Consider the following 23,946-nt stretch of genomic DNA (forward strand, 5'->3'; position numbering starts at 1 on the left):
ACAACCTACCACCAACCTCCCACAACCTACCACCAACCTCCCACAACCTACCACCAACCTCCCACAACCTCCTACCAACCTCCCACAACCTACCATCAACCTCCCACAACCTACCATTAACCTCCTACCAACCTCCCACAACCTACCACCAACCTCCTACAATCTACCACAACCTTCCGCTAAACTACCACCCTCCCACAACCTACCACAACCTTCCACCAACCTCCCACCACCTACCACAACCTACCACAACCTCTCACAACCTACCACCAACCTCCGAAAACCTACCCACAACCTCCCACAACCTACCACCAACCTCCCACAACCTACCACCAACCAACCTACCACCAACCAACCTACCACCAACCTCCCACCAACCTCCCACAACCTACCACCAACCTACCACCAACCTCCCACAACCTACCACCAACCTCCCACAACCTCCCACCAACCTCCCACCAACCTACCACCAACCTCCCACAACCTACCACCAACCTACCACCAACCTCCCACAACCTACCACCAACCTCCCACAACCTACCACCAACCTCCCACAACCTACCACCAACCTCCCACAACCTACCACCAACCTCCCACCAACCTCCCACAACCTACCACCAACCTACCACCAACCTCCCACAACCTACCACCAACCTCCCACAACCTACCACCAACCTACCACCAACCTCCCACAACCTACCACCAACCTCCCACAACCTACCACCAACCTCCCACCAACCTACCACCAACCTCCCACAACCTACCACCAACCTACCACCAACCTCCCACAACCTACCACCAACCTCCCACAACCTACCACCAACCTCCCACAACCTACCACCAACCTCCCACAACCTACCACCAACCTCCCACAACCTACCACCAACCTACCACAACCTACCACCAACCTCCCACAATCTACCACCAACCTCCCACAATCTACCACCAACCTCCCACAACCTACCACCAACCTACCACCAACCTCCCACAACCTACCACCAACCTACCACAACCTACCACCAACCTCCCACAATCTACCACCAACCTCCCACAATCTACCACCAACCTCCCACAACCTACCACCAACCTACCACCAACCTCCCACAACCTACCTTGTATCCCCCAGGTTCTAGTCAGCGTTATCGCCTACATGAACTCCGCGGCCAACCCAATCCTGTACTCCATCTTCAGCCAGAACTTCAGGACCAACTTCCGGAATGTTCTGTGTCTGGTCCACCGTCAGCTGCCCACCCCGGACCCCAGGCGACAGTCCACACTCAGCACCAGCACCAAGTTCGCCAGGATGACCAGTCTGGTACCATCAGCTAACTCGGAACTGTAGGTCACTGTGGTCAGTTTGGACAGGATGGTTAGCCTCAAGTTTGCCAGGATGACCAGTCTGGTACCATCAGCTAACTCGGAACTGTAGGTCACTTCATGGTCAGTTTGGAACATGTTGGTTAGTCTCAAGTTTGGACAAGATGGTCAGCCTCACGACGTTGGCCACATCAGAACAGTCCACAGGAGATCGTATACTGACCTGTCAGACGATCCACAAGCTCCGCCAACCTACACATGCCCTACAGTTGTCGTATCTGTATACCAACCCCAACCAACCACACGGGATCATTACAAGCAAGAAATGGCATCTGATGCAGGAACTTTAAAAAATAGCACCATAATTACGGCATTCTCTGTATCAATGTACGGTCACCTGCGGGATTTTAAACATGGGACGTTACTGTGTTAGCCGAGATAGAAGGTTCCTTTTGGTAATCGTGTTGTCGTGTTGATGTGTTTATGTTTGTTCTCAACTATGACATATTAAAAAATTCCTTGACCCTCAGTACGGGTCACCTAGATCAGTGAAGTCTGGTGAGAGATTATTTGATGTACTGAAATTATAAATAGGCTATTTGGTGCTACCAATTATGGGGACGACGTGGTCGTGTAGTAGAGCTTACGACTGCTAACCTAAAAGTCTCGAGTTCGGAGACCGGGCTCGGTTTGTCGACCCTGTTCAGATTTGTACCTGACGTATGTAAGGGAAACTAAGACGTATGGGCATATTGCTAACCACGTGATTCCCATTATGCCGTGGTTACTGAGACAGAAGAACTATACTTCATAAACCTTTAGTCAGCTGGGTGACAACCACTAAAATCATAGTAAACAACTAACAGATCATTGGGTGTCACCCACTTAAACCAGTCTACTGTGTGTCATGTTTTTGTCTCACCACTTTAATTGGTCCATACCTCCCCATCTTATGGTGACACTACTGACCTACAGGCTAACGACCACACCACCCTCACTGTATGTGCCAGCCCCCATTCCCTATAAGTGTTTCTTTTTAAGAGTTTTTTTCTCTGGGGGGGGGGGGGGGGCGGGCTCTTGATATTCTCGGGGGGGGGGGGGAGCGGACACTGGTAAAAGTATATATTTTCAATATAAATGTCCATTTAGAAACACTGCTCCCTATCCTGGATATGTGTTATATATTGTACATGCTTCTTATATATGTATCCCACAAACTGAAATCAACAACCGCAGAAACTCAGCCATATAGCCTGTTCTCTGTTACTGAGATGAATGTTACAGTTATGTGTAAATACTTGATGTCAATGCATATGTCTCAATAAAGCCAAAACTAGACATGAATATGTGTTATTATTGTCAGAAATGTTGCTTCATCAAAATGTTGGTGTATTCCCCTAAGTCTGTTGTTTAAGTAGAAAATCGTTAAGCTTCAGTAAAGTCAGAAAACTGGACAACTTCCATCTCTTTATTTTAGGGTTCCGATTAGGGTACAGTGGGATTAGGGCTATAGCGATTCAAACTCAAGGCTACTAACAGCGCTGTTTGTTTTCTATTAGACTTAACGGGAAAGCACACAAATTAATGTCACAGAATAGTGGTCATGTAAGAAATTTGTTTAGACAACATTGTATTGACGAGAAAAATTGCATGCTATTCAAGTTGTTTGCAAATTAGCACGAATGTTGATATTCTTAGTGAATTTTTGTTTCTGCAATTAGCTACTTTAGAGTCACTTCACTATTTACAAATCTGGCGCTGACCCTAGCAGGGGTGGTGGGATAATAGTAGTATCGAAAATAAACCAAGAATTAGTTAATGTATGAGTTTTTGAAAAGTGTTTAAGCAAAGATCTATTGTTTCGGTAATTATATCTAAAGAAATTTTAAGGAGACGTGGTAAACTGCTGGCTGTTTTCAGAAGTGTTAGAATAGATTAGATCTCACAATACAAGTATAATTTTAATCTTTCAAGATCAATTTAATTGGGAAGTGAGCTGTGTATTGTTTTTTTTTTCAGTCACAATAAGAAAAGAACAAAATTAAAATTAATATATTCCGAGTATTTATTTATAACTTTTCAAAAAAAATCTTGATTAAAATATTACAAAGTTTAAAGTGACTGAAGTTAAACATCAATGGGGACAGCAAGTTTCATCACGTGACTGGTCAGTCCTCGGGATCATTGGGGTCTGGGCCGGACACGGCGCTGCTCATTGAGATACTGGACGTCTTTTTGATCGGTCTGAGCGTCTTCCGGCCTTCGGGTGGCGGGGTGGGTAGCGGCTTGAGCCTGGCGTTCAGCTGGGAGAGACCCTTGAGGTTGTACATGGGCGACACCTGGCGGGTGGTGGAGCAGCGAATCAACCTCGGGCTCACCACGTCACCTTTCAAGGTCAGCGAGGCTGAAGGTCGAGCCCAGGTGGTATGTGGGGCGTGACTTGCTTCCAGTTTAGCCGCCGGGTGTAGGTTGTGGTCGGTTTTGCTTTCTTGCAGCGTGGAGCTGTCTTTACTAGCCAGGTAGTTTTTACTGGACGTGTGGCCGTCGTCCTGTGCTGACCAATCAATTCTCTCCCCGGAGACCAAATGCTTGAGAGAGTTGAGGTTTTTATACTTGGGGGGTGACATCTTACGGTACTGTTTGGCCCGTTCTGTTAAGTAGCTCTGGGTGGTCGACTTGGATTGTTTGACGTCTTCCCCGTAGGAGTCGGCGTGTCTCGAACCTGGGACCTTCAGGGCGACGTTGCCTGAGATGAAGGACACGTCCGTGCTGCTTGTCTCCCCCGACAGGGAGCTGTCGTCCTTGTAGGACTGACCTTTTGACCCGACCGGCGTGTCAACGTGTCTCTCGGGGCTTGGCTTCAGCACCCCGCTGTGGCAGTCCGCTAGAATGTTCGCAGACTCGGGACCAGAACCCTGGGGTAGGGCAGCCCCACCCACGGTTGCACTTTCTACATGGGTGGGTGTCGGCCTGGCGATATTGAGTTCCGTCTCACCGATGCTTTGCATGCGTAAGTTGTTGACAGATTTCAGACTTGGCTGTGACATTCTGGAACCCACCTCGCTGTGTACGTTAGCCTGCCACACTTCGAAGCCCAAATCTTTATCATTTGAACTGGGTTTGCTGTGGGCCGTGAAAGATTCGGAAACCACGCCTTTTAGTTCGGCGTTATTGTAAAAGGAAGACGCGCGCGCAGTTGAACTGATCATTCGACGTAGATCAGGTTTAGTGTGAGAAGTGGCGGCAGGTGTTCTGTTCAAGCCAGAATCTGCAGGTAAAGGTGTGCCGTGAGACTTGACACTACCTGTTAATGACGTCCGAATTTGTTGCATAGCTCCATCGTTAATGCCGTAAGACGCGGAATTTTCTAGAAAAACTTCCTTAGACGAGACGCCGTAAAGAGAATCTGTACTTCGTGCCTCTTTAGTAATGTTGGACCTGATGGATTGTGTCAAGACCATCTGCATCTGGTCGGGCATCATGTTTTTAGGGTCCGACGGGTGAGCCATCATGGACATGGTGGTGCATATCGTGGCCTTGGACTGCGAGCAGGACATGCGCTCGGACAAGATGACCTTCTTGTCCTCGCTGGCTGTCGGGTTGCTGTGCAGCGCTATCTGTGAAACCCTGTCAATGACGTAAGAATTGTACAGCGGGCTGTTTGAGACCTTCCGTCTGCTGTTGTACAGGGACATTTCAGTGTCGGAGCATGCGCCTTGGTCGTTGGGGAGAAATTTACCCCCATAAGTTGTTGACAGAGTTTCGTAGTTGGAGAGGGAGCGGCGATGGTGCTGGTGGGGTAGGGTGCTTTCAGTGGGTGAGGCTGGTTTAGGTAGGGGGTGGGGTAGTACCCGAGTGTCGGTGAATCGCTGTTTACTTTGTGAATTAGATACAAGCCGGTTGGTTGAAAAGAGAATGGGATCGGAAAATTTTTTAGTCGTTAACAGCGGTGACTGTTTTTGTGTGACGTGCCGAGCTTTAAACTGGGGCGACAGCGGGGTCTTCAGCTCTTGACGTTCGTCTCTAGAGAACGGGGCGTCGGCGGGCGTGTAGGTGCGCCCATGCTTCAGGATGTACCTGGCCAGTTTGCTGTTCCCCTCTCGGGACTGAGAACTCAACCTTGACGTGGTCTTTGCCAGGTTTTCTGAAGACGGCGAGCTGCCAGGTTTTCTGGAAGATTTGTTCATAAATATGTTACAATCGCTTTTAGATTTGAGGGCCGAGTTTTTCTGTTGGTTTTTTAACTGCATGAGAAGCTTCGGGATGGAGTCGTCTCCCTCCTCGCTGAGAGCATCATCACTCGAGGACTCGATGCTACGTTTGCTTAGCTTAGGCTGGTCCTTGCGCTTAAAGTAATACATGGTGACACCGAGTAAGATGATTATAGACACACAGCCTAGCAGTATAAAACCTGCAAGCTCAAGCTGTGAGTACCGTTTGAAGTTTGAGACCAACTGCTCACAGAAAGGACCTCTGTAGCCAAGTTTACAATCCAGGCAGATTCCGCTGACGGCATCACACAGGAAGTTGACGCAGTTCACTGAGCACATCTCGGAACAGTTCGAACCGAAGAATCCATCCTGGCATGTTTCGTTGCACACAGTGCCAAAAAATCCTGGCGCACAGTTCGGACACTGACCAGACACGGGGTCGCATGTGTTCAGACACGAGTCCGGACAATCCATGGAGCAGTTGTGTCCGTACATGCCTGCCTGACACAGCTGGTCACAGTACATCCCCGTGTAGCCGGGCCTACAGGAGTGGCACGCCCCCGTGATGAAGTCACAGCTCTTGTCCAAACACATCTCCGAGCACGGCAGGTCACACTCCTGCCCGTGGTACCCCTGGATGCAGCGACCGTTGCACTTCCTGCCCACGTACCCGTCCCTGCACCCGTAGCACACGCCGCTCACCGGCTCGCACGTCTTGTTCTGGCACAGCTCGGAGCACGGCTGGCTGCACGCGTTGCCATAGTAACCGCGGTCACAGGTTCTGTTGCAGAAGGGCGGCTGGTACCCCGGCACGCAGACGCTGCAGCGGCCGGTGCTGGTGCTGCACCAGGTCAAGCACCTGCCGGGGCAGTACAGCCTGCACGCCTCCCTGTCCGCTTGACTGGCGCAGTTGATCGAGCACAGCGGGCCCGTGCCGTGTGAGCACCCTTTGCATGTGCCGTTAACTGGGTCACACATCTCCCTACACACCAGGGGACACAGACTCTTGCAGTCTGGTCCAAAAGTTCCAGGCAGACACCCCCGCGAGCAGGAGGGTAAGCTGAACCCGGGTTTACTACACCTCAGACACTCCCCGGATATGACGTCACACTCCTTATTCCAACACATCTCACTGCAAGTCTCAGCACAGTTCCGACCGTATTCTCCGACTGGGCATTTCCGGTGACACTCCGGCAGCTGGACGCCGGGTCTAGAGCAGGACTTGCACCGTCCTATCTCGTCACAGGTGCCGTCACACCCTGGCGGACAGGTGTGCTCGCACGCGTCTCCATAGTAACCAGGTGGACAACTCTTCCCAACTTTAGTTCTAGTCTGGGGTTTGTGTACAGCTGGTTCGATCATGGCTGGCGTTAGGCGGAAGTGAAGCACGACCAAACATGTTAGCAGCGAATGCAGAGTAATGAATTTCCTGGGCGTGGCCATTTGTTGATGGACAGCAAACGGCATGCAATGATTGGAGCGACCATGGCAATGAAGCTGTAGAATAAGGGCTCACATCTCAAATCTTCTCGGCCGTCAGCTGATGGGGCGTGTCAGTGGTATATGTGTGTCCGCAGATCTTGACTTCCTCTCACATCTAACAAAAGTTTTTCAAATTGGAAAATTAAACATTTCTCGATATATTTTGATCTGCTTACACTTTATTTTCAATACCTATTTTTAACCTAAACCTAACCCTAATTTAATTGACATAACCTTTGTTCTCTCCTGGACCTAACCTTAATGTTCACTCAAGCGAAACAACATAAACAAACCCAAAACTTGTACAAGCTTGGCATATGGTGATGTAGATGTACAATACCACCCCGTCATTATCTACAGATCAATAACCCCCTGTCAATTATCCATGTAAATTAACATTACCTCACAACTAGAGTTCAGCTTAGTGTATGGATTAGATTTAGGAATAATGCACAGGCGGGGGTGGGGGGAAGTCCTAGTGGCCAAGAGGGGGTAATGTCCTAGTGTGTTTGTGTGTGTGGGGGTGGGGAGAGGAATTATACAGGGGGTAACTGGGTAATCTCATCTGGGTGGGGGTAGTCCTAGTGTGTGTGTGTGGGGGGGGGGGGGGTACTATACAGGGGGTAACTAAGTAATCTGACCTGTGGTAGGGGTAATGTCAAGTAGGATGACCAGGGTAATAGATTGGGTAGTGTCAGGGTATAATGCTTGGGCTAAAGTTAAAACATCGTAACTGGCTATATTAGCAATACAAATATTCAGTGTGACATCACATTCCTAGGTAGAGGGGGGGGAGAGAGATCGTCATTTTGTGACGATGTGAGATAAGGGAGGGGGGGGGGGGTGTTCAGATAGTGTGACGTCGCACTTTTGCATTTAAAAAATGTTAAAAACTGATATTAGAAACTTGTTGTTTTTTTTATTGTAATACAAATTTATTAATATACTCTCTTTTGACTGAGCTAAGTCAATATTTTAGAAACAAATCTATATTTTAAAAGAAATTCAACTGCGATTTTGAGGAGGGGGGGGGGTTGTGGGCTGAGGTGTGTCGTCATTTTAAGGAGCCCGCCGAGCTTTTTGTGACGATATGTGATGGTGGGGAGGGGGGATGTGTGGATCTTCAAAAAAAGCTTCACACCACATATGGATGACTCCTAAGTAGCTATAATACAAAACTAAAATCTTAGTATGCATTTGTCTTTGTAATGAATGTGTAGCCACAAATATCCTGAAGCTACATTAGAATATACATCTACTACATAACTATAAAAACTATTTACTAAACTTACATGTCACCACAAAAGTAATGATTCTAAATTACAAAGTATTAATAATTTAAAATTAAAAAAAAAATTAATTTTGCAAACCTTACTAAAACTAATAGAATAGGCCTAGATCTAGTCTATAACTAAAATAACTGGTACCTAAACGCATAAATTCCTAATCACTCACAAAGGACTAGCTACTAGATCTAGATCTAGAATCTAGATCTAGATTTAGAAGTCTTCAGCCGACTTCACTTAGGAGGCCTAGACAAAGTTTCTAAATTCTAGAATCTAGAACTAGAAAATGTTAGAGGAAACAGAAGATATAGATCTAGCTAGAATCTAGATCTAGAATCTTGATCTAAGATCTAAATCTAGATTTTAGTTAAATTTAGGAATCTAGACTATTCTAGACTAGGTCACTGTGTCATGTGATGTAAAACTTAGTGGCTAGATCTCTACTCTAGATCTAGAGATTCTAGTCTAGATCTAGATCTAGTCTAGACTCTATATCTAGAAATCAATAAGTTGTAAGGGAAAAACTCAAGGATAGATGAGCTAGATCTAGTATAATTTTAACTAGAGATACTAACTAATATTGGTGTAGATCTGGGCAGAAATAGTTTGTAAAAATAAAACTACATGTTACTGTTTACATTTCAATTAAAAGAAGCAATAAAACTTTCATTTCCGGAATATGGTGGTCACTTTTTGTGTTTACAAATGCCAAAAAAATAGATTGTAGAAAATGGTGCGCACGTCAGAAAATTGGCCTACCGTTTAGTGTGCACTTTAATTTTAATTACGTCCTTATATGGAATTCGATAGTATTTTTAACAACTGTACAATTTTGGTTCACATGATTTTGATAAAGAACTATTTTATTAAATACTTTAAATTTTTAAAAACCCAAACAGATCTTGAAAGAAAAGCTAAACTAAAAATTAAAATAGAGATGTAGGCCTATTTTATTTCCATTAGGAGTGATCAATATATATCGAACCCCCTCTGAGAAAATAATGTCTTATTAACTGTATATTTTCAGCATATATATGAAGTAAAGTTAACTCACTCCATAACATAATTCCACCGTTAATAACCATCATTAATTCAGAAAGCAAAAAAAAAATTATATAAGTGTTTGGCTACATTGAAGACACGATTTAAGGGTTTGAGAAATTATCATCATTAACGAAGAAGTAGTCTAAGGCTGGGACTACATCAGACTTCCATACCCGCCCATTATGGGCACGCCTATGTGGTCCGTTTGTTGTATTGGACGTTCTGGAGATGTTGGAATACCTGCCATCATTAGTTTCAATTGATGATGAGACTGATAAAAATGTCTATAAAGTCTAATTACATTTTCCCCTTACATTTAGAGCAGCCAGTAAATAATTAAAGGCCACATACCGAACACGTCATGGTATCAATAGTGAGTCTGTTAATCATCTTGACTCCCTGAGCCAGTGGTAAGTAGATCTAAATTCCCCCCTCCCCCATGTAGATAGTGATTATATCTAGATCCTACGGAGTCAGTTGTGAGTTGATCTATATCACATCGAGTCAGTGGTGAGTTGATCTATATCCCATCGAGTCAGTGGCGAGTTGATATATATCCCATCGAGTCAGCTGTGAGTTGATCTATATCCCATAGAGTCAGCTGTGAGTTGATCTATATTCCATCGAGTCAGTGGTGAGTTGATCTATATCCCATCGAGTCAGTGGCGAGTTGATATATATCCCATCGAGTCAGCTGTGAGTTGATCTATATCCCATAGAGTCAGCTGTGAGTTGATCTATATCCCATCGAGTCAGCTGTGAGTTGATCTATATCCCATAGAGTCAGTGGCGAGTTGATCTATATCCCATCGAGTCAGCTGTGAGTTGATCTATATCCCATCGAGTCAGCTGTGAGTTGATCTATATCCCATAGAGTCAGTGGCGAGTTGATCTATATCCCATCGAGTCAGTGGCAAGTTGATCTATATCCCATCGAGTCATTGACGAGTTGATCTATATCCTATCGAGTCAGTGGTGAGTTGATCTATATCCCATCGAGTCAGTGGCGAGTTGATATATATCCCATCGAGTCAGCTGTGAGTTGATCTATATCCCATAGAGTCAGCTGTGAGTTGATCTATATTCCATCGAGTCAGTGGTGAGTTGATCTATATCCCATCGAGTCAGTGGCGAGTTGATATATATCCCATCGAGTCAGCTGTGAGTTGATCTATATCCCATAGAGTCAGCTGTGAGTTGATCTATATCCCATCGAGTCAGCTGTGAGTTGATCTATATCCCATAGAGTCAGTGGCGAGTTGATCTATATCCCATCGAGTCAGCTGTGAGTTGATCTATATCCCATCGAGTCAGCTGTGAGTTGATCTATATCCCATAGAGTCAGTGGCGAGTTGATCTATATCCCATCGAGTCAGTGGCAAGTTGATCTATATCCCATCGAGTCATTGACGAGTTGATCTATATCCTATCGAGTTAGTGGCGAGTTGATCTATATCCCATCGAGTTAGTGGCGAGTTGATCTATATCCCATCGAGTTAGTGGCGAGTTGATCTATATCCCATCGAGTCAGCTGTGAGTTGATCTATATCCTATCGAGTCAGTAGCGAGTTGATCTATATTCCATAGAGTCAGTGGCGAGTTGATCTATATCCCATCGAGTCAGTGGCGAGTTGATCTATATCCCATCGAGTCAGTGGCGAGTTGATCTATATCCCATCGAGTCAGTGGCGAGTTGATCTATATCACATCGAGTCAGTGGCGAGTTGATCTATATCCCATCACGTCAGTGGCGAGTTGATCTATATCCCATCCAGTCAGTGGCGAGTTGATATATATCCCATCGAGTCAGTGGTGAGTTGATCTATATCCCATCGAGTCAGTGGCGAGTTGATACCATAGAGTCAGTGGCGAGTTGATCTATATCCCATCCAGTCAGTGGCGAGTTGATCTATATCCCATCGAGTCAGTGGCGAGTTGATCTATATCCCATCGAGTCATTGGCGAGTTGATCTTTATCCCATCGAGTCAGTGGCGAGTTGATCTATATCCCATCGAGTCAGTGGCGAGTTGATCTATATACCATCGAGTCAGCTGTGAGTTGATCTATATACCATCGAGTCAGCTGTGAGTTGATCTATATCCCATCGAGTCAGCTGTGAGTTGATCTATATCCCATCGAGTCAGCTGTGAGTTGATCTATATCCCATCGAGTCAGTAGCGAGTTGATCTATATCCCATAGAATCAGTGGCGAGTTGATCTATATCCCATAGAATCAGTGGCGAGTTGATCTATATCCCATAGAATCAGTGGCGAGTTGATCTATATCCCATCGAGTCAGTGGCGAGTTGATCTATATCCCATCGAGTCAGTGGTGAGTTGATCTATATCCCATAGAGTCAGTGGCGAGTTGATCTATATCCCATCGAGTCAGCTGTGAGTTGATCTATATCCCATCGAGTCAGTAGCGAGTTGATCTATATCCCATCGAGTCAGTGGCGAGTTGATCTATATCCCATCGAGTCAGTGGCGAGTTGATCTATATCCCATCGAGTCATTGGCGAGTTGATCTTTATCCCATCGAGTCAGTGGCGAGTTGATCTATATCCCATCGAGTCAGTGGCGAGTTGATCTATATACCATCGAGTCAGCTGTGAGTTGATCTATATACCATCGAGTCAGCTGTGAGTTGATCTATATCCCATCGAGTCAGCTGTGAGTTGATCTATATCCCATCGAGTCAGCTGTGAGTTGATCTATATCCCATCGAGTCAGCTGTGAGTTGATCTATATCCCATCGAGTCAGTGGCGAGTTGATCTATATCCCATCGAGTCAGCTGTGAGTTGATCTATATCCCATCGAGTCAGCTGTGAGTTGATCTATATCCCATCGAGTCAGTAGCGAGTTGATCTATATCCCATCGAGTCAGTGGCGAGTTGATCTATATCCCATCGAGTCAGCTGTGAGTTGATCTATATCCCATAGAATCAGTAGCGAGTTGATCTATATCCCATCGAGTCAGTGGCGAGTTGATCTATATCCCATCGAGTCAGTGGCGAGTTGATCTATATCCCACCAAATGATAACTGCACACACACAAATTAATAATAAATATTAATAATAAACAAAGAAAATTAGTAAACAAAATATTTTATTTATAGAACTGATGCTTTTTAAAACAAATACTAAATACATTAGTAAGTTTGAGTAATTAATTTCTGATATCATGAAGACAAAAAATCATATAATAATGCTAATCTATACATGATTGTATAAATATTATGACTTGATCCTTCTCTTTATTGAATGCACATCAGGAAAACATACGAAACTGTGTTTCCTTGCAATGAATAGCTTGGTGCTATCTTATGTTAATTCTGATTGAACTTCAATTTAAAAAATAAACCAACGCAGTCCCTACAAGAGTTAGCAATACAAACGATGTTCAATTAATTTCTGTGCACTTACTTAGAACCTAGATCTTTTGACAAATATCACATCACATTTAAAAATTGCCATATGTAGCAGACATATGAAAGTTCCTCTCTACAGAACACGTTTTTATCCATTTCATTAAACACATTTATAAAATACACTTCAATAGTTTAAGAAGTATGACACATACGTACATCGTGTTTATATTTCAAAGATATATTACCATTTCAAAACCGTAAATAGTGTGGTGTAAGCAGTTGTCTTTCCAGTATTACTTGAGAGCATCATACAATTTCAAATAGTTGTATTTTGTGCCCAAACCTATGCACTTCCAAGAGTGCTAATTGGCTAATTAATAGGCTTATGAAAATATTTTATAACGGAACACTAGACAACACATAATGATGGCTGGGCTTTCAACAAGCAACATTTGAAACTCAAAATATACCTTAACATCTCGATGGTTTCAGGGTAGCAAAATATATGATTTTTTAAGTAGGTTAACCCTTTATTTACGGAATTATGTTCTGAATGACATTTTTTCTTAACCAATGTGTTATCATATTGCTTTTGGCATACTTAAAGCATATGTCGAAGGAAATTTCGTTTCATAAATTTTTAATGGCCCAAACAGATATTGGTACTTATAAGTACCGTCAGGAATGTAGGACATTTTTTTCAAAAAATTTTTTTTTTACAAAACACGAACAAACGATACAATTTATTAACTAATAACATGGCAATCATTATAACCGTCATTTTTTGTAATTTTCACACATAAATACAGCACAAAAGTATATTTTGAGTACGATTTTTATTGGATTTTCTATCGGAACACATCTTAGACCTCAAATACAGCAAAAGTTGCCGACATGTCATGCTCCCTCATTCTTGTCTGTGGTCATTCTGGTGTAGCAACGGTTGCCGCACTGAACATGCTTTTGCTGGAAGCTTCCAATAGCTATTACAATGAGCCGCATAAACAAACAAAAGCCTAGTCATTCAGTACACAACTACTAGTAATACTAGTAAAATTGTAGCCTACTAGAATGTTAAGACAAGTCGACACTACAGTGTAAAGTTCATAAATAGAAGTGAGCTCAATGTGTTTAGGATAGCCGAAGTGGCCTACTGTTTCCTGGTGACGGATTAAAATTTACCATAGATATCTATTTTATATGCAGAAGTATCGACTATTACTAGTCTACAGATATACATTACGTAAATACTAGTTATTGTATGCAAGACAGTTTATTGCAGTAAATATAACTAACAAATTAAATCTTACAACTAGAACCAGGCTTTGGTATACAAATGAAGTATACTAAACCTAGTAAACGAGCCAGCAACTGCTACCTTTATTCTTGTTATTCTTTTACTACTAGAAATCAACATGTAATTACAATATTTCTTATGTAAACCATATGCTAACTTTCTTATAAATGTGTAAATATCATTTTTTGAGTACATTTCGATAATTAATTATCAAAATAATATTTATGTCACTCCACATCAAAAATCTGCAATTTCCTAAAAATCCTAAAAAAATGTCCGTGTGCCCTGACGGTACTTATAAGTCCACTTGTAAACATCGATCTAATACAAAGACAAATTCATTAAAATTGTATAACTAGAAGTTAAACACGTTTGCCTGACTATTGGAGATGCCAATAAAAAATATTTGGGGATGAATACTTCAAGAATAAGGTAAAACAAAAGGAAATCAGAAACGTGTGTGAGAACGTTACAGAACAATTGTAAACTACCGATACAGCAAGACATTGAAATTGGCGCCATACCAAAAATTTTCAAAGTACATCGATCCCTCCAACTACCGGCTACTCAGGGGAGATAATACTATTAATTACACCAATAATTTTTAAAATTCGTATTAAATTAAAAATTATACAGGCACTTAATTAAAGTGGTACTTATAAGTACCGTCAGTAGATAAAGGGTTAAACACTACTATAAGGTAATTTCAATTTCATATCACAAAACAAAGAACGTATTTTTTAACTTTTACAACATAATTTTACGTAATACCAAAAGCTAACTATAACGTTATACATTGTATAATAGAAATTGATAAACATAACAACTGTTAATGTAAATAGCTCATTTAATAGTTAGGCTTATGAGATTGTATTTTTACGAAATCAACTAGGCCTACAAATGCCTAACCTAATTCTAAGTTTGATGGTAGTAGTAGGCTAATATTTATAACATGGTAACAAATAGACCAAACTGTTTATTTTAAAGCACATTTTAACAATAAGGACTAGAACTTTTGAAAACTAGTGATCATTTTGGTCCTGACCTGTTTGGTCACGAATATTCACACTATTTTTGTGTGATAGTAATAGTTATTATTTTTTAATAGTTAACTAAAATGACTAAATAAAATCGAAATCTAAACTATAAGACGTTTATCTCAAAAGCAATTGAGCCTCATCTATGTCAGGGTTCACATCACAACCACCATCAGAACCAGCAGCATCAGCGGTTTACAGCATCAAGGCACGTCCACGGGATGACTTGACTAGGTAGGCCGTGAGCGTGAGGGCGGCTAGTACTGTGGGTGGGAGATGAAGGAAATACTGTGTAAACATTTCAGCATTTGTTTTATACATTATCATTTATTATACCTTTCAGGCTAAAAGAGTAAGTTTGTTTTAATTTTTACTTTTTCAAATCAAATCTACAATTGCTTAATACACCTTTTGATGGTTTGTTAGGTTTCACTAATTCATTTTATTCACAATTATTATACGTAAAAATGTAAACAAAACCATATTAACAGTCAATAAAAAAAGTTCAACTAAAATCATCGTAATTACTATTAAAATTTCGCTGTGAGATATTTTGTCTGAGATATTTTGTCTGAGATCATTTGTCCATGATATAATTTGTCCTGATATATTTTGTCCTGGTATCTTTTGTCCGTGAGATCATTTGTCCTGAGATCATTTGTCCTGAGATCATTTGTCCGTGAGATATTTTGTCTGAGATATTTTGTCTGAGATCATTTGTCCTGAGATCATTTGTCCTGTCACCATATATATATATATATATATATATATATATATATATATATATATATATATATATATATATATATATATATATATAAAATCTAGAACACCAGCAATAGTTCCCAGGCTGTAGAAATATCCGCGATGATAGCTCATATTCTAACAAGCACACGATTAAACTTAAAAAACCAATCTTATACTTAAGTTTATTATTTATTTCATTACCTTTAGCCACTAAGATAGCATCATCAGGGGTGGCAACTGTGGATTTAAAACAAAATGTGTATACCCTAGTCTGGCACATCAACATGTTTAGATACAACACACTATCACGAACAGGAACTGTGATCGTATACAATATGATTAGATACAACACACTATCACGAACAGGAACTGTAATCGTATACAATATGTTTAGATACAACACAATATCAGGAACAGGAACTGTGATCGTATACAAACCCTCCTGCTTACAACACGATTTGATACACCACAATATCACGAACATTACCCCATCCAAACTGTGATCCCCATCAGATATATATATATATTCACATCAAAGTGTGATTCCCTCGCCCCCCCCCCATTAGACCGATGTATTCACAGCAAGTGTGATCCCCCCCCCCCCCCCAACTGATCTATGTGTTCACAACAAACTGTGACTCCCTCCCCCCCCCCCATTAGACCAATGAATTCATCGCAAGTGTGATTTCTCACCCACCCTCCCCCCCCCCCCACCTCAATCAGATCTATGTATTCACAGCCATGTTAAAAGCACAAACTGAACAAGGCAGCACAAGTATAGAACCAAGAGAGAATGGAATCTTATAACTTATTGGACGGAAAGCGATTTCTTGAAAATAATTCGTTTCACGTCGTTGGAGTTTGAAAGGCAAATTATTTTATCCTTCGGGAATGTTCAATTTATTTAAAAAATTCATTCATTCGTAAATTCATTATGTTGAACAATAAAATCTTCTTAGGGTTCGCCCTTAAGTGACATCCCCCTCCAATACAGATACAGACTTAAGTATGACATTACATAATTATATGTTTCATTCCTTCCGCCTTGACAGTATATGTGTTATACTTAAACTATAGGAAATTGTGTGCCTATTTCATCCCAGAAGTTTTGCCTTGTTCTTTAGATTATATAACTTTAACTTGCTAAATTAACTAGAAAAGAACAGTTATGAAAAAAAAACAGCTACATGTTTTGATAAACTAACTGTAAAGCAGATATAATTTTTAAAATGTGTTACCTACGATGACATCATCAGTCTGGCTTGCTGTGGATAAACGGATGTTCATTAGGAAATTAATTAGGTATTAATGTATTTATCAGATATTTTATAATGACATTTAAATGTTTGTCAAGACTTTCGACATAATCAAATAAATAGACATTCATAGTTGCATTCACATTAACATCCATATGCATATTCACATGCACATTCACATACATATATATGATAATCAACATATTTTACCTTTATCGCAGTGTTTAACCATGGTTTGGCAGCCTTTGGATTCTGAATATATATATATATATATATATATATATATATATATATATATATATATATATATATATATATATATATATATATATATATAGTTTTTGCATGTCTTTTATAAAGGTACATTAAGATGACTGAAAATCAATTTAAATCAATTACTTAATTAAACCCTATTTTTAATACAAAAAAAGTATAATGGAATATTTCCTTTTCCCATTGCAATTGTTGTAAGATTAAAGTAGTACTAAACTACTGAATTTTATACGATTTACACTAAATATATGAAAGTTGGTGTATGATGTTTAAAAAAATTTAAAATGTATCACCTTGAGTGCAGACTTCGACACTAGTTTTGTTGTCTGTGAGAAACAAATAAATGCAGATCATTACGGAAATTAGGAAACCCCAACATTATATGGCACTCAAGCTAAATCAACACTACCACAAATTTTTTTTTAAAAATATAACTGCAAAACAGAAAGACCGTAAAGAAAGAACCATCAATGCTTGTCTTCAAGTGCTATAGGAGTCTAGCAGTAACAATGTTGTAGATCTTGTACAGACAACTAACTTTAAAAAAAATAAACAAAATAAAGTACCTTCGAGGCTTCTGCCACTTTCAACACTAGGTTCGGAACCTGTCGTGATTTTAAAAAAATTATTAGAAAATTATAAATGAATATTAATAAGTTTATTTTTGTGAAAAGGCATGGGGCGATACGTCAGTCAGAAAAAAAGGTCGTAGCTATGTTCTGGCTGATTAAAAAAAACTGATTTCTTCTTGTTCATGATGATTACTTGTTTATCCGGATACAGTTTGCAATACAGGTAGCACATCTTAATATGTTGGCCAGGATATTTTATGGCACTTCGAGAAGTGGCCGAACTTCCAGCCACGGCCTAACACACACACAGACATACAAATGCACACACACAGAGAGAGATTCGCACTCTAGTACTAGTGTAGCCCTACAGCAAAATATGTTGTACATCTAACAAAGATTTTGTATAACTTCTAAAATAAACAAATATAATTACCAGGGAGGCAACTGCAGCTTTCATTACTAGCTTGGGAACCTGTTGGTGTGAATTTTAATCATTAGTACATTAGAAGTAAATAATGTGTGATATAAAATACGTATATATATATATATATATATATATATATATATATATATATATATATATATATATATATATATATATATATATATATATATATAATACTTTCTCTGTTTTGACATTGAATAGTGCAAAATACAATTATTGTGAAAAAATAATCCACGTGCAATGCTTGTCTTACTTTAGGAACCTGATTGAACCCAGATTTATAACTACCAAAGCCAGTGTATAAAATCTTTAAGCACCTCGGTTCTGGAAGAGCTATGTACTACAGTGAAAATTCTACAATCTGCTGGTTAATACATTTATCCGTCAACTGTCAGGCTTTAAAAATATTGTAACGTTTGTTTTTCCGGTTTTTCTTTTTGGCTTTGGTCACGTGTTCGTGTTTTTTTATTTCACACCTGTTAGCTTATGTACTAAGATGTATTTTATATGTTCAAATGTATTACACTTTTTCCTGATTTGATCATTATTTAAAAACCTTACAAATAAAATTGAAAAAGCAAATATAAAACCTAATGATATATAGAAATAAAATATATTGTTTATTTACATATCGATTCATATATAATAAGGCAGGGGTTCCCAACCTTTTTTTACTCTAGAGCACAATCTAAAATATCGGTAGGGTGGCGGGCACCACCTATTTTAAAACGACAAACTCCTTCCAGAGGCGTAGCGACCCTTCCCGTCACCCGGGGACAAAACTTTCGATTTCCATCCCCTTCAACCTTTCAATAATGTTTATGAAATAAATTCTGTCTCGGTCGAATAGTGAGAGGCGGGCACATACGAATCGTTCGGAGGGCGCCATGGCTCCCGCGGGCACGGGGTTGGGAACCCCTGTAATAAGGTATATATATTTATTTAATAAACAAGCCATACATCTACAGTGTTTATGACCCAAAAAAAATTACCAGTTGTTTCTACTGTAACTTTTCTCTGCTCCAAACAAGCATCCGTGTTTTTTACTGTGGATTTAAAGTAGAAGAAAAATGGTATCAGATGCTTGTACCTTGATACACATCTACCCAATCATTACAACTCACCCTGCTATATTCACACCCAATCCTTACTTATCACCTTAATACACTCAAAACCCAATCTTCACCATCCTAATACACAATCATTACATCTCACCTAACTACACTCCCACTCAATTCTTACATGTAATCTGAATACACTCCACCCAATCCTTACATATCACCTTAATACACTCAAAACCCAATCTCCATAATCCTAAAACTTCCACCCAATCCTTAATCTCATCTTAATACATTCACATCCAATCCTTAATCTCATCTTAATACATTCACACCCAATCCTTAATCTCATCTTAATACACTCACACCCAATCTTTAATCTCATCTTAATACATTCACACCCAATCCTTAATCTCATCTTAATACACTCACACCCAATCCTTAATCTCATCTTAATACACTCACACCCAATCCTTAATCTCATCTTAATACATTCACACCCAATCCTTAATCTCAACTTAATACACTCACATCCAATCTTTAATCTCATCTTAATACACTCACACCCAATCCTTAATCTCATCTTAATACACTCACATCCAATCCTTAATCTCATCTTAATACAATCACACCCAATCCTTAATCTCATCTTAATACACTCACACCCAATCCTTACAATACTACTACACTCCCACCTTTTAAGAACGACAGATTTCTTATCTTTGAAAAAGTCAGATACTTATCTATGGGGAGAAAGTCAGATACTTATCTATGGGGAGAAAGTCAGATACTTATCTATGGGGAGAAAGTCAGACACTTATCTATGGGGAGAAAGTCAGATACTTATCTATGGGGAGAAGGTCAGATACCTATCTATGGGGAGGTCAGAAACTTATCTATGGAAAGAAAGTCAGATACTTATCAAGAATACCTTATTTTCATGAGGGCATGTGTTATTTTATTAGAATTGTGTGTATATCATTGGGAGGGGTTGGTGGTTAATTTATCGCTAACATTTTGTATCGATGTGAAAACTCGCGTGGTGGGGGAGTGGGGTGTTTAATGTCGGCTCAAAATGGGACCGTGTTTTATTTAATTTTCTGGTATAATCGCTCTAAAATAACAAAATCTACAAAACTGTTCAAACATTAAAAATTCAATGAACTCAATATATAAAATATATTCAGCAAGTGAACATTTAAAAATACAATAATATAAACATACCTCTTCGCACCCAGAAACACCAAACTGGTGGATATACATACATAGATACATACAAAGAGAAACGATGAGAAACGTGGTTAAATTAAATTATAGGGTGCCATTTGGATGTTGGCGGCAGCTTTACTTCGTCTAGTTACATTCCTGATTAGAATTCTACAAGCTCTAGTCTGAATGTGTTTCAAGTTGATATTAATGAGGCCTAACTCGTTTTTTCGGTTTGGCTTAAATTAATAAGCCTGAGTTTTAAACATGGTCATTCATAATACGGACAAGTATTATTTTTAGATAAAAGCATACTTACACAGTAAAACCAAATTGATGAGGAGAAGGATGACGTTCAATGCCAATAAAAAGGTAAGCAGCATTGATGGTTTCTCTACCTCTACCTCTACCACTTCTGGTTTTGGGGGTAATCCTGGTGTTAATAGATATACATACGGTTGCTATACGTAGATAGATCTACATACGGTTGCTATACGTAGATAGATATACATACAATAGGGCCTGGCAGTGGTTGTACAGTAGAATACGTGTTAATAATCAGAGAGACAACAATAATTGTTTACACATTTGGAAATAAATTCAAGCATTAAGGGTTTAATAAGTATCACCAACAAAAAGATATAAGCATTAAGGGATCAGTGCTAACCACCTACAGGTAAACTCAAGCATTACAGGGTTAAAAACTTACAACCTACAGGTAAACTCAAGCATTACAGGGTTAAAAACTTACCACCAACAGGTAAACTTAAGCATTACAGGGTTAAAAACTTACCACCAACAGGTAAACTTAAGCATTACAGGGTTAAAATTTACCACCTACAGGTAAACTCAAGCATTACAGGGTTAAAAACTTACCACCAACAGGTAAACTCAAGCATTACAGGGTTAAAAACTTACCACCAACAGGCAAACTCAAGCATTACAGGGTTAAAAACTTACCACCAACAGGTAAACTCAAGCATTACATGGTTAAAAACTTACCACCTACAGGTAAACTCAAGTATTAAGGTGTTAAAACTTACCACCAACAGATAAACTCAAGCATTACAGGGTTAAAAACTTACCACCAACAGGTAAACTCAAGCATTACAGGGGTTAAAACTTACCACCTACAGGTAAACTTAAGCATTACATGGTTAAAAACTTACCACCTACAGGTAAACTCAAGCATTACAGGGTTAAAACTTACCACCTACAGGTAAACTTAAGCATTACATGGTTAAAAACTTACCACCTACAGGTAAACTCAAGCATTACAGGGTTAAAAACTTACCACCTACAGGTAAACTCAAGCATTAACGGGTTCAAACTTACCTATATCACCGTATTGTTCGGCCAGGCAAATCCATAGTTGAAACAAATTCATGTTTAAGCTGGAAAATAATAGGGCATCTTTGAAGCTCAGTTAATCTGTGCTAATCAGTAATCTTAATGAAGGTCTACTGACCGTCAGTCACGTCATTAAGTTACTTAACAGTAGCTGGAATTTTAAATTTTACAAGTCTCTTCTTACCAGTATTTGGAATCTAAAATATAACAATTCTGTCGCTAAACAGTAGCTGTTATCTCAAATGTATCAACCAGTGGCGTAGGCAGGGGGGGGGGGGTTAGGGGGGGGGTCATTAAACCCCCCCCCCCCATAGACCCCTCGGTATATAAAAAAGTATGAGGGGGGTGCAAATCGAAAATTTGAGGGGGGGGGGGGTGCAAATCGAAAGTTTGAGGGGGGTGCAAATCAAAAGTTTGAGGGGGGTGCAAAAATCGAAAGTTTGTCCCCGGGTAAAAATTGGAAACCCCCCCCCCCCCCTTGAGACGATCCTGGCTACGCCACTGGTATCAACTCTCTAACTATTAAGTATTCAGCATCTCATATTTAATAAATCTCTAACCAAACAAGTTGCCATTATCTCAAGTGTAAAAAGTAACAAGTTTCTCCCTAATCATTACCTGGTAATGTATAAAGCAACTAATCTCAAAGATACATAATTTATAATTTGATTTTTATTCCATTCCAAAAATTGTCAGCATTTAATTTTTTTATTTTTTTCAATATTCAAATGAGTGTATTTACTATAGCAACTAAAAACAATTTGCAACTGCGAGGTAGTGGGCGGGGGGCTTGTTCAAAGTGTAAACTTGTGGATGGGGGAGGTGGATCCACCATTTTAGGTGTGTTTTTTCGGTAGGTCACAAATAAATCACCCATTTTCATTAATAAATACAAAACGATAGCCTCACACCCTTAATCGGACAATTATACATGCCTATGTAGGCATAACCGAAAACTCGTGGAGCTGAAAACTCATGGAGCTAAAAATTTAGAACAAATTCCAGATCTGGATCTAGAATCTTAAGTCTAATATCTGAGTAGACTACTAGATATCTAGATCTAGATCTAGATCTAAAATCTAGATCTAGATCTAAAATTTGAAGCTAGAATATGGGAATAAAAAATACAAGAGAAATTAGATCTAGATAAATCTGTAAAAATTTAGAATAAAATTACTGAGAAAAAACCAACCTGACAGTGAATAAATCAACAGTTAACCGAGATATGAAGCAATCAAATGACTATGTAGATCTAGATGAGCTTTGGTGTCACCGGTAACAAAATGTTAACCTTCGCTAGAACCCATCAAGGGTACCAAAACAATAGATCTACTCATTTCCGGAATGTTGCGTTCATTGTTTGTGTCTATTAATGCAAGAAAAAACTGATGCGCATGTTCGCATGTAAGGATGGTTAATATTTTTGCGATGCAATATTTTTTCTATTTCCTTCAGGCGGGGGATGATGGGGTGGTAATTAGGTGTTTGTTGTTAATTTTCTTCTAGTTTAGTTACTGTGTAGATGTTTACTTCTACTTCGGTTGCTATGTAGATTTGTTCTTGTAGTTTGGTTGCTATGTAGATTTGTTTTTGTAGTTTGGTTGCTATGTAGATTTGTTTTTGTAGTTTGGTTGCTATGTAGATTTTTCTTGTAGTTTAGTAACTATGTAGATTTTTCTTGTATTTTGGTTGCTATGTAGATTTGTGTTTGTACTTTGGTTGCTATGTAGATTTGTTCTTATAGTTTGGTTGCTATGTAGATTTGTTCTTATTTGGTTGCGATGTAGATTTGTTTTTTTAGTTTGGTTGCTATGTAGATTTATTCTTGTAGTTTGGTTGCTATGTAGATTTGTTCTTGTACTTTGGTTGCTATGTAGATTTGTTCTTGTACTTTGGTTGCTATGTAGATTTGTTCTTGTACTTTGGTTGCTATGTAGATTTGTTCTTGTAGTTTGGTTGCTATGTAGATTTGTTCTTGTAGTTTGGTTGCTA

At 39.8% G+C, this 23,946-nt stretch overlaps 3 protein-coding genes across 6 annotated transcripts in view; 1 reads left to right on the forward strand and 2 right to left on the reverse strand.

Moving 5' to 3' along the window:
- The window catches only part of LOC131946557 (neuropeptide receptor 15), a 37,177-nt gene extending 35,795 nt beyond the window's left edge, over window positions 1-1,382 (forward strand). The window contains exon 7 of the mRNA XM_059307408.1: window positions 1,127-1,382. Coding sequence (XP_059163391.1) covers window positions 1,127-1,342 — 216 coding nt within the window. The 3' untranslated portion in view covers window positions 1,343-1,382. The remainder of the gene's footprint in view (window positions 1-1,126) is intronic.
- A 1,998-nt stretch (window positions 1,383-3,380) lies between these two features.
- On the reverse strand, window positions 3,381-8,981 carry LOC131946564 (uncharacterized). Of its 2 annotated transcripts, none has more exons than XM_059307418.1 (2): window positions 8,935-8,981; window positions 3,381-7,125 (listed from the first exon to the last, which is right to left on the reverse strand). In XM_059307418.1, exon 2 carries the CDS (start codon window positions 6,993-6,995, stop codon window positions 3,486-3,488), a length of 3,510 nt encoding a protein of 1,169 aa, XP_059163401.1. In that variant the 5' UTR covers window positions 6,996-7,125; window positions 8,935-8,981; the 3' UTR covers window positions 3,381-3,485. The 2 variants fall into 2 exon arrangements, with proteins under 2 accessions (XP_059163401.1, XP_059163400.1); XM_059307417.1 differs by having other exon boundaries at window positions 8,872-8,942.
- Window positions 8,982-12,442: 3,461 nt separating this feature from the next.
- LOC131946560 (uncharacterized) lies at window positions 12,443-23,298 on the reverse strand. Of its 3 annotated transcripts, none has more exons than XR_009387718.1 (13): window positions 23,152-23,298; window positions 21,940-21,998; window positions 20,924-21,037; window positions 20,623-20,646; window positions 19,333-19,386; window positions 18,329-18,367; window positions 17,890-17,928; window positions 17,617-17,649; window positions 17,261-17,302; window positions 17,033-17,059; window positions 15,996-16,031; window positions 14,700-15,310; window positions 12,443-13,241 (listed from the first exon to the last, which is right to left on the reverse strand). XR_009387718.1 is itself a non-coding variant. In XM_059307411.1 (12 exons), exons 2-12 carry the CDS (start codon window positions 21,989-21,991, stop codon window positions 15,243-15,245), a joined length of 528 nt encoding a protein of 175 aa, XP_059163394.1. In that variant the 5' UTR covers window positions 21,992-21,998; window positions 23,147-23,298; the 3' UTR covers window positions 14,358-15,242. The 3 variants fall into 3 exon arrangements, 1 of the variants encoding a protein (XP_059163394.1); XR_009387717.1 differs by having other exon boundaries at window positions 23,147-23,298; XM_059307411.1 differs by lacking the exon at window positions 12,443-13,241 and having other exon boundaries at window positions 14,358-15,310; window positions 23,147-23,298.
- Between the last annotated feature and the right edge of the window lie 648 nt (window positions 23,299-23,946).

Source organism: Physella acuta, unplaced genomic scaffold (assembly GCF_028476545.2).
Source record: "Physella acuta isolate Inbredline_101_S28 unplaced genomic scaffold, ASM2847654v3 ptg000562l, whole genome shotgun sequence".
In the NCBI taxonomy this organism is placed as follows: Eukaryota; Metazoa; Mollusca; class Gastropoda; family Physidae; genus Physella; species Physella acuta.

Coding starts and splice junctions, on each gene's coding strand:
- LOC131946564 (XM_059307418.1), bottom strand. CDS start 6,995: ATGCCGTTTGCTGTCCATCAACAAATGGCCACGCCCAGGAAATTCATT.
- LOC131946560 (XM_059307411.1), bottom strand. CDS start 21,991: ATGAATTTGTTTCAACTATGGATTTGCCTGGCCGAACAATACGGTGAT. Junction 17,929..18,328: donor AAGCTGCAGTTGCCTCCCTG/GTAATTATATTT, acceptor AAATCACGACAG/GTTCCGAACCTAGTGTTGAA. Junction 16,032..17,032: donor GACTGATGATGTCATCGTAG/GTAACACATTTT, acceptor TTAAATCCACAG/TTGCCACCCCTGATGATGCT.